The 10,990-nt window shown below is 38.9% G+C and overlaps 1 protein-coding gene across 1 annotated transcript; it reads right to left on the reverse strand.

The window, feature by feature from the left end:
• Positions 1 to 349: 349 nt before the first annotated feature.
• On the reverse strand, positions 350 to 10,990 carry C1H3orf85 (chromosome 1 C3orf85 homolog). The gene is made up of 3 exons (XM_030548577.1): positions 10,942 to 10,990; positions 1,531 to 1,667; positions 350 to 439 (listed from the first exon to the last, which is right to left on the reverse strand). Exons 1-3 carry the CDS (start codon positions 10,988 to 10,990, stop codon positions 350 to 352), a joined length of 276 nt encoding a protein of 91 aa, XP_030404437.1.

Here is a 10,990-nt window from a genome sequence, read left to right on the forward strand (position 1 = left end):
TCACTTCTGCATACTTTGTTTATTTTATTTCTCAAAGTGTAAACAAAGTCCATACAAAAAGCTCTATGCATTTTAAAACTCCATTAGACTAACAATATCATAATAACCATCCATCAGCATTGACTCATTATATTTAAACTCAAACAGCCAGTAAAATTAGTAAAGCCCCTTTCACTCCAATTTTCAAAAAGAGTCATTTTTGAATCACATCTCTTGCAATTAAGACATGGGGAAACTCAGCACAGTATAATATTATGCCACTAGTATCCTTTTGTGAGTGCTGTTATCTCTTCCATCAATTATTTATACACACCCTTTTGTTAAGGTAAGTACTGTCTTTAGGCAAAACTCACCGGGCAGTGGCAGGATGAAAGGCAAAAGATCCCAAGTCCATGTAGTACTGTGTTGTGGTTCTCAAAGCCGTCCATGATTCACTAACCTGAAGTAGAACAAAACTGCTGGTGTTACTGGATTTGATACAACCCCAATAGACTACAGGTCTTTTGGTAGAACCATACCTAACCTGATATGCGAGTCATGTTCAAATAACTTTTGTAGCATGGCATAAATTGCTCAGATAATTATATGGGAGGACTAAGATGGATCCTAATTCTGAACATTTTCAATCATGCATCAAAATGTGCCTGCAAAATCAGCCCAATGGAAAGCTGTGGAACCAGCTATGGATCTGATTATACAACTGTAGCATAGCTTGCTGTTTCAAATTCACACACAATAAATCACATGCATACCTGAAGCGAACTTCTGAGTTTTGTACTAAATTGAGTTTTGCCTCCATCCTACCATAAATAAGAGTCCCCTGTAGGGCCTCCATAAATACAGTCCCTTGGGTGAGGGGGGGGAGATTGAGGTCAGTACTCAATGCATGAGATGAGTAAGGCCTGGGTGATCACCTAGAAGTCAGCATGGAGAGGAAAGTCATAGAGTTTAGGGATGTTGGTTCAGAGCTGATGAGATTTGATAACAGCTTGGCTCCCAGAGCAAAAGGAAAGAGAGTTTGAAGATCACCTGTATCACAAGGCTGGGTGATGGAGTACAGGAGAATTGTCAACAGAGATTGGAAGCCAGACCGAAAGGAAGGTGTAGATGGTGAATGTAAGCTTGCAATAGTATTGCCTATCATAGCTGTGGCTAGAAGCCGTCTGTTTCAAGACTATGAATCCAGCACAGTTTACCAGAACAAGATTAGTCTGTAGCGAGATGGTGGTGGTGATAGAGATGGTGGGGAGTTTCACTTTATTGCAAGAGCAAATGTGCCAGATTATACTGGCCAGATCATCATCTAACAACTTTGCAATTCTTAGAGCCAGGAATAACGAAGCTATTGACTATAGTGTAAGAGAATGTAACCATGAACTATTCATCCTAGTACTTTTCCAGGAATGAGTTCAGTAATAATGGAATGTTGGTGTCCCTTTAAAAGCCAGTACCATATCTGCAAAAAGGCAGTCAGAAGGCCACATATATATTTCCAATCTCTTACACAGTGCAAAGTTATCAAAAAAATACCTGTTCAGCAAGAGTGTAACCCCATGCATTCTGGCTGTTGCTTGGATCCCAATAATTCCGAGAATATAGTGTTTGTCTTTTAAGTTGTATAAACTCATTTGCTTCTTCTTCAGACACAAATGGTGCTCCCAATACACCTGAAATGGAAGTGGTGCAATATCATAATGTTTGTGTGTTATTTTAGAATTTACACTTTACATAAATTTGTAATCATGAGTCATTCCTTCACAGAACAATGTTAACCCTAAACCAATGTATTAGAGCTTGTTCAAAAGGAATATTTGAATCCAAATAAGGCCACAAGTTTAGGTTTTTGTAAAAACAAGATTTTACAAACCTACGTCCTGCGGAAGGGTTTCTGCAAGTTTTCATTTAAATCCAAATGGGAGAAGTTATTTAAAAATGAATCATTCCACTTTATTGTGTGTGTAACATAAACAGTGCACCAGGGAGAGTCAGAAAGGGGAATTGCATAAACTGATCATTATCAATTCTGAGAGAAATACAAAACATAAAACATAGCTAGCAAAAAGTAATCTAGACTTCACTACCCCTTTTCTTTTTGGTGTGTGAGTGATTTTGTATTGATTTTCATTAAAAGATAGACAATGAAAAGTACAAAAACAGAAATGATTTAAAGCTTGTTTGTTTCCAAATACCACACATTTCACAGGCTAGCCAATAGAATTACACAATGTCACAACATGTCCAAGACAATACAAAACTCTTCTTCTCCCTCCATGCCCCTCCTTCCTTCCCTCGTCTACCTTTTCATGTCTTCTGCTACCCTTTCTCTTATTACTCTAGTTATTAGTACTATAGCAAATATATGTGTTCTCTACTCTTACCATCCAGGATGAACAAGGGTCAGTCACAGAGAGTGACCCTGATCTCCATCACTGGCTCCATGGAAGCTACTTGGTGAATGGGCCTAGTTCATAGACGGAGAGGTTTTGTGTTTCTGGTCTTGCTCTCAGCTTGTTCTGGGGAGACTTTTCAGTCCCTCCCTGATGCAGGTCATCTTTTCTGGGAAATGAGAATTCCTCTCAACAAGAGGGGTTCTCTATTTGTCTCATTACTTCCACCATAGGTCTGGTCTACATCTAAAATTTAGCTCAACCTAGCTATTGCTCAAGGCTGTGAAAAATTTTATACCCTGTGAAACAGAGTTAGGTTATCCTAACTGCAAGGTGAGGGAGTCATCTGTGAACTGGAACCTGATTAAACCCCATTTGCTGATGAGTCATGCTTGTGGCAGGCTCCAACCAATCCACAAGTCAGTTGCTGGTCTAGTGAATCTCAGGGAAGGTATATAAGCCTCACAGGAGAAAGAGCAGCTCAGTCTGCTCAATGTCACTTCAAGGCTTCAGACTCTCCCCTGTCTGATAGTGGTAACAGACTCCACATGCCTTAGCCTGCTCCAGCCTCACTCTGGACTCCTGATTCCTGTTCTAAACCCAGGTTCCAACAATAGGCCCAATTGCCATGGCTCTGACCATCCCCATCAGGTTCTCACACTAACCCCCACTGTAGATGCAGCTAGGTCAATGAAAGAATTCTTCCATTCATCCAGCTCCCACCTATTGAAGAGATGTATTAACTACATAGACAGAAAACCCTTTCCATTGATGTGGGACGCATCTACACTAGAGTGGTACAGCTGCAGTGTTGTTGTTGTGCTGCTGTAGTGTAGACATACCCTTAATATAGTAAAAGGTTTCCTTTTCCCTCTGTAACTTTAATTTCAGACCTTATGGTTTGTGTATACAAAAAAGTTGCAGTTTAATTTAAATTGTTATTTTAAACCAGTGTAGTTAAACTGGTACAAACTTGTGTGGATACTCTTGGTTTAAAAACTGAAAGAAAAAAGTCACTCAAACTGAATTAAATGTGTCCATACACAGGACTGCCTCCATTTTAGCTAAATTGGTTTAAAACAACACTTTATATAAAACTGGTGCAACTTCTGTGTTTACACAAGACTATAGATTCAAGCAGAGTTCTGTACTCTTTGCTCATTGCATCCAGTAATAGGAGTTGTGCAGGCCAACTATGGAATCACTGACCTCTATCCAACTCCATGGCTTCTACTGAGTTTGTATAGGGAAACTGATTTGAACTTACTAAACTCTTATGTTGATTATGCACAAGAATGGATAGAATCCAGCTCACTCCCTCCCAGTTGGCCCAGTAGTGTCAGTTCTGCTGGGCTAACTGGAGTAAAAACCTTCATTTGTCACTTGCAAGACCACGGACAGGGAACAGATTTGTGGAGTAAAACTGCTGCTTATATTTACAATGCTGCTGCTTTTCAGAGCCAAAAAGCACTTGAAAACTAGACTGGAAAATTGAAGAGAAAATGTCATTGTTCATACAGAGGCTAAAATGGGGCCCAATCTGGCTCTGATCTTCAGATATTGGAATATAAATGTAAAATAGTTATAATACTAGAGCAAACAATTTTGCTTTGCCAGAAAGATGGACTAGATTTCCTAAAAGGTCTTCTAGCCAACGTTTGATATGCTTCTTATGCTTTGCTTGCTCAAACACTAGGTTAACATGATTAGAAACAGGAAGCAGAAATTCAGTCATCTTCAAATAAAACTACTCTTCAATTGAACCAACTATGAAGATGAGCTAAGGCATATTCTATGGCATATTGTCTTAGTTTTAAGCATAAAATGCTATTTCTTAGGTGACTATGAAATAGCTAATTATTCCTGGGTTTCTGAAAGCAAGAAAAATTCCACAGAGAAATATTTTCTGCCTTTGTGCATGCAAGTAATACATGGCTGTTCCAGAGTTCAAGAGATTCAAACAAGACTCTCACCAAGAGTGTAATATTTCTTAGTCAACTTACTCTGAGCTTCTATCTAGGCATATATTTTTATTTTTATTTTTTTTAATATTGAACATATTTTGCGACCATCATTATTATTCTGTGGTGAGGTACTTGAACTCTGGTCAAAAATAAACACCATAATGTGCATTGCAGCTAGGGTGACCAGACAGCAAAAGTGAAAAATCAGGACAAGGGGTGGGGGGTAATAGGAGCCTATATACGAAAATGACCCAAAAATCAGGACATCTGGTCACCCATCCCTATAAAATTGGGACATCTGGTCACCTTTATTGCAGCTATCATAAGACTTAATTTTTTCATTGAAAAAAATGTAGTTAGTTGGGATCACTCGTGTTGCTTAAGTTTTGTTGCCAAAGAGTACTTTGGCCTTGTGACTTTTTGGTGAGTTACAATAAAAAGCATAAACAGAGTAGCTGTAATATTTCTCTTCAAAGAATGAGCATATAATATCTACTTTGTGGGGCAGTGAGGTTTTATCTTGGCTCCACTGGTGGCAAGTTCTATGTTTTAAAGGTATTAGCTTAAATTTTTAATGGATACATATTCTTCCTAGACTGCACCAGTAGCCAATGGAAAATGCCATTCCATAAGAAATGTATTCTCATTTTCTCATGGAGAATTAACCTGTGCAAGAACGAGTGGAGCATTTTACTGAGAAATTACATAGACAAAAACTATTTGTAAATAGACAACTGCACACAATGCTGTTAGAACACAGAGAAAAGATGGTCTTGTGGCTCACACACAGAATTGGGAGTCAGAAGATCTGGTTTCCATACCCATTCTGCCTCCTAACACCCTGTATGATCTTAAGACGTGTTCCCTAACCTATGCCTCAATTTATGCTTCTGTAAAATGGGTGTAATTCCTCTCTTCTTGTTGAACAGCTTGATTAATGTTTGTAAAAGAATTTATAATCTTCAGATAAGTATTTTATAGATGCAAGTCTTACCTAAGAACTTTCTGCTGTATGCAATTCCAAATCTAGCAGCACACTTGCACCTAAATTAGAAGAGCAGAAGGTTGGTGCATCCAGCTGTGAGACTGGACATAGTTAGCCGGAGCAAGTGTGATGAATAGGAGTCAATGAAATTACTCGCAGTGCATAATAGTATCCTTAGAGACACCAAATGTTGAAAGTTCCAGTGAAACAAAGATAAGTCAGTGGTAAGAAGGTCAAACAATGTTAGATATGTACGTTTTTACTCTGTTACTGTTTCTTTTTTCCCCTCAGGATGAAAATATTATGTAGGAATAATACAGAGTCATGGCCAGAAGGGGAAGATAAAAGGAACATCTTTGAGGAGTGAGCTGCTGTGAGGATTACAGCAGCTTTTACCAGGCTGAGTGTTTGATTCCCTGCATATATCACTCATGTTTTTGGAAGACTTCACTAAATATTCTTACACCTAAAATGAATCTTATTAAAGTCATCAAGTCATGCTTGGTGGCTTAGTTTTTATAATCACTGTCTGAGGCAGAGAGTTTGGTCTTCCCTGGAGATATAAACAATAGTTATCACTATTGTCCCAGTGTCTTCAGAGCATCTCATTGTGGATTAGTAAAAGCTTGCACAAGATTAAATTTGACCGTGAAGAAATGTGACATTCCCCAGGGTACAATCTGGACTGCTGAAGAGCTGTGTCCCCTCAATTCTCCACCTGGGGTCCTTTTACGCTGCTTTGCTGTGAGAGCTGCCACTCTTGGCCTTTGTCACACACAGCCTCTAGCATGGAAATTACTCCCAGCTGAGTTACACGAGAGCTTCTAGCCAGGCAATCCTGAATTGTATTGCAAAGTGATACCAACAAATTCCCAGTCTCACACTTGTCCACAAAAGTATATGTCCTTGTACAGCTCTTTCCTTCTGGACAACACGAGCTCAGAGACAGTCCATCATTTCATTAATAGAAAATGATATGCACAACCCTGTTATCTCAAGAGGAGGTTCCCAAACACTTCAATCCAAATACGCACAGGTTTAGATAAACCAAGTTTATCTAACGTAGAAAAACGGGTTTTAAGTGATTACAAGTAATGAGCCATAAAAATCAGAATGGATTACAAAGAAATAAAAGGTAGAACACAAACTAATACCTAACTGAACAAGCTAAGTGAATTTAAAGCTACAAGGTTTCTTTCACCACATATTTACAGCAGTCTAGCTGGATCTTTCAGCCAGGACCCCTCCCCCAGTTCAATGATGCTGCTTTTGTCTTTCAAATATTGTTGATGCCATAAGTGGAGATGAGGGGAAAGAGATTATTTGTGTCCTCAGTTCCTCATTTTTATTTCTTTTCCTCTGCTTTGAGGATCATCTCCAGCTGGGGTTCAGGGGTGGCAAAGCTGTTCACACAGGAACCCCCAGCTGTTCCCTTGCCAAGATGTAAATATCTGGTTCATACCATTCTTCCTGCCAAATAATGGCCATTTACCTAGGTGATAGTCCGTTTGATTCTATTGACACCTGGCTGAGGCATCACTTTTCCTTTTGTCTCTGAGGAATTAGTTTGGGCTGCTTCCCCAGATTTGGAATATGCCTTAGTAACATCATCAATGTTACGTACAATGTTGCCATACACATTTTACCAGGACAATACTGATCAGTGAATGTTGAGTTTTCAAATGATACCTCACAAGGCATACTTGGTACAAACTTTATCATAGTTTTGTAAAAGTGGTGAACATAAGAGTACAGTCTGTCACGAGAGAATCTGATTGACTCTTGTCATCTCTGTTCAATTAGTGAATGTGTACTCAGTCCAGCCTGGAAGGTCAAAACTTGGCTGTGGAAAGGAAAATTAATTGGATTTAAATACTAGGATGGAAAGAACTGAGGCAGGGCAAATATACAAAGAGGGTAAAATTAACTTGAGTGTAGCTCTTAGTTTAACTTGTGTTTAAACCCTTAACACAAGTCCTGAGTGGTACTTTAAATCTGCTGCACCAGGACAGATTTCAGATAATGATTGCCAGTTGAGCACAAATCCCAGGAGAGTTCCTTTTGTTCATCTGGTGGAACTCCAGACTAGAAGGATCCCAGTACAACTATTGTAATATAAGGAAAGATTTAAGAATAGGTGCTTAAAGTTAAACTCTTGAGCCTTGTTGCACACCTATATAGATGGTGTGATTTTTCTGAAGTGCTGAGCAATAGGAGCTGCTGTGTGCTTAACACTCATGGAAAAATCACCATCTATATCCATGTCTAATTATGGACCTAGGATCCAAACTTTACCCACTCTTGAAAATTTTGGCTATATAGGATGCAGCTCCCAGATCTTAAGGCAGCACTAATATTTCACTACTAATTGGCAAGCTTTGACAATTGGGACTATATCTATCCCTTATGCAACTTCACTGAAGTATAGGATTTATTTTGACCATTGATATTTACCCCATACGTTTTAATCTTTAAACCAATGTGTCAGTGGGTAGCAATGTTTCAGTAATTGGTTTCCATGCACATTAGCAAATAAAGCTACTTTTTCTTCCCTTATTTTCTGACTTTTTCCCCTTGTTTTTACACATCTATTGTTTCAAAACCCATAAGCACTTGCTATGGAACCAATCCTTCTCCTTTTCCGTGATATTTCTTTTAACCATCAGCTTTGAATGTGTCTGGTCAGAATGTCAGATTTAAAAAGCAGACTTGTCTGTGTTATCAGATATTCAAACTAGCACTACCTGGATTACAGCTGAACTCTCAGCCTTTGACCCTTTGGTCCTGTTAACATTGCTGATGTTGACGTGTTGAGTACTTTGAAATGGTAAACTGAATGCTGCTGCTTAGGGTTATTCCCTATGATATGAGCCAAAACCATGTCAGAATCGCAGCTTCAAATATTGTCCCCTCCCGTCCCCCCCAACACACACATATACAAAATGTACTGAAGATTCAAGAATGTGGACCAGAATTTTGCAGCTTCAAACCCATTGTGATTTGAAGTCTGTTTCAGTTGTCCTAATCAGATTAATTCATTTCATACTATGTGCTAGATACAGTCATGATAAATATGAGATGGGGTTTGATAATGCTCTGCAGAGTCAAAAGAAATCTGGATTTGATTCTTATGTGTAGTTATTGTCAATTCCTCTGAGAGTTTCTGAGGGCTGGGAGCAGTATACTGAGCCCTTTGGAGAAATATAGAAATTGCTGCTTTGGTAAGTGTTTAGCTCAGCTACATTAACTATGAGAGATCATGTGAAACTTCATCGAGATCAAAACTTGCTGATTGGACATGACCCTTTTCAGGTACAGGAAGAGTGTTGCTATGGGATGCATTTTAGATTTCCACAGACTGCCTTTTAGTTGCATGTTATGCACCCTGTGTTATAAGTTGTGATTTGACATCACTGATCAAGTCAAAAGATATAAAACTAAGTTTTGATCTGACTTATTGTAAAATTGGTAACTTGTAAATATTTGAAATATAAACCTCATAAAATATAAACCTACGCCAAAATATTTGTATTTGGATGTAGGCCCTTATATCAAGATTGAAGAATCTAAATAACCAAATAATTCACTCAGCAGCTCCAAAATACTTCTTGTTAGGTAACTAAACATGGGTAAAGGAACTCAAATTTCAAAGTTTTGGCCCTATTTGTTTGCTTTTATAGTTCTAACTATGACAGCCTCCTTTACTTTTGTCCTATTCTTGATTTTTCCAGCATCAGGTCACACAATAACTCTGTGGTACAACCAAGACTAGACCCAAGGCTTCAATCAGTATATAACACACTTCCCAAAGCGAGCGAGGGAGACTGGTGCTCCTGGAAGTCATTTGGAAGGATAGTGAAGTGTAAGGTTCTAACCAGCAAATCCTGTGGGGCATGTTTTAATCCTCACTGCCTTGATTTTTACTGAAAGACCCTTCATAGCTAATGAATGGCTGAACTGTACATAACCAATGATCAAAAGGGTCTGTAAGAGCCTATTAATATTAGTTGTAAGGAAAGCCTGAAAAGAGCACAAGTAAGGGGGTTGTGAAAGATGGAAAGGAAAATGAGATAGGGAGAAACAGCATTTCTCAAAAATTAATATCACGATACTTTATTGCTCAATAATCTTGAGCTAAACTGAGTGTAGGTTTTGTGGTGAGCTTTAATGAGGGTAAGTGCAGTGCAGATAGAGGGAATAGCACCCATGAAAGGTATAAGTCCCTCTACTCAACCAACACCTGTTGTAAAGTTTGATTAAGAGGAGGACTAAGTGCAGAGCAGACCAGACAAGTGGAATGGATGAGGTCCTATTAAATCTTGGAAAGCAAGGACTCTAGGTGCTCCTCCCCACACTGCACATGCAGAGAGAGTCACAACATTTCCAACATATCCACTAGGGATGGGGAACATGCTGGATATTCCTCCTGTTCCCCTCCCTATGGAGCACTGCTTCAGTAAGTCCATGCATCCAAGGGGCTTTGTAGGAGGAACAAGGGGCTTGGCCAAAACAACAGTGGGAAGAGTTAATAAATAGTCTCACTCTGTAACAAGGTTCTCCTTCACCACAAATCTTGTTTTTAATTATTGCTCCCCCCGCCAGATGTTTGGTGTGTCTCTCTAGGCCTTTCAAGAAGAAAAATTGGTCTCAGCCAGGTCTAGAATCCATATTTAGTTCATGAGTCATGAGGTGATTAATTAGTTCATGTTTCCTAAGTGTTATGTTTTGGTTAAGCTGGGACAAGTCACAATGGCACAGTTTCTTTATTGTCATTAGATACAGTCAGTTGCATGGGGTTCCTGGATCAACACTTTCAAAAATACTTGGTTTGGCATTTAATACATTCACATGCAAGGGAATACCTCCTTATATAAGGGATTAGCATAAATCTCTACTGTTATATCTGGTTACTGACTGTAGAACACAGCAGTCTTAAAGCATGTACGATAATTATGGTACTAGTTTGGGTTTAGGTGAAAAGTGCATTCTCTTAGCCATAGTGACATTTCACTGCAACTACAGTTCAATTTCAGACATTTTCAAAAATGATTAGCGACTTTGGGTGCCCAATTTCAGATTCCTTTTAAGGGCCTAACATTCAGAAAGTGGTGAGTATCTGCCCTCTGAAAACTAGGTGCCCTAAGTTGTTTGAAAAATCATGAGCTTCTTATGTCAATTTGGACCATGCATGCGTATGAGCTATTTGTTTTCTCAATAACTAGTAATAAGGTAAGGTAAGAATAATGTTTACAGAATTATTTTTAAAAATAATAAGCATTTCGCATTTCACAAACCACCCATTCATCCTCAGAAAACCTCTTCCAGCTATGTAAGCAGTATTATCTCTGTTTTAAAGATGGGAAAGAGGAGAGAGGCTAAATGATTAGCCTAAAGCCATAGACAAGGAGCACAATCAGGATTTTGACTCAGAGATCCTGTTACCTAGTCTTGTGCTCAAGCCACCAGCCCGTGCTCTTTCTGCTGTACTCTTCAGTCTTTTGGAATACCTCTGCTTTAGTACTGCGATGCCTGCAGTACCACTTCTCCTGGCTAACTCTTTCGTATGAAATAAGACAATGACAGAATAACAGTACTAGGTGCTTACCTGTAAGCAGCAGAACTGACACAGCAACTTGAACCATTTTAAGAGACAT

This window comes from Gopherus evgoodei, chromosome 1 (genome assembly GCF_007399415.2).
Source record: "Gopherus evgoodei ecotype Sinaloan lineage chromosome 1, rGopEvg1_v1.p, whole genome shotgun sequence".
Classification (NCBI taxonomy): Eukaryota; Metazoa; Chordata; order Testudines; family Testudinidae; genus Gopherus; species Gopherus evgoodei.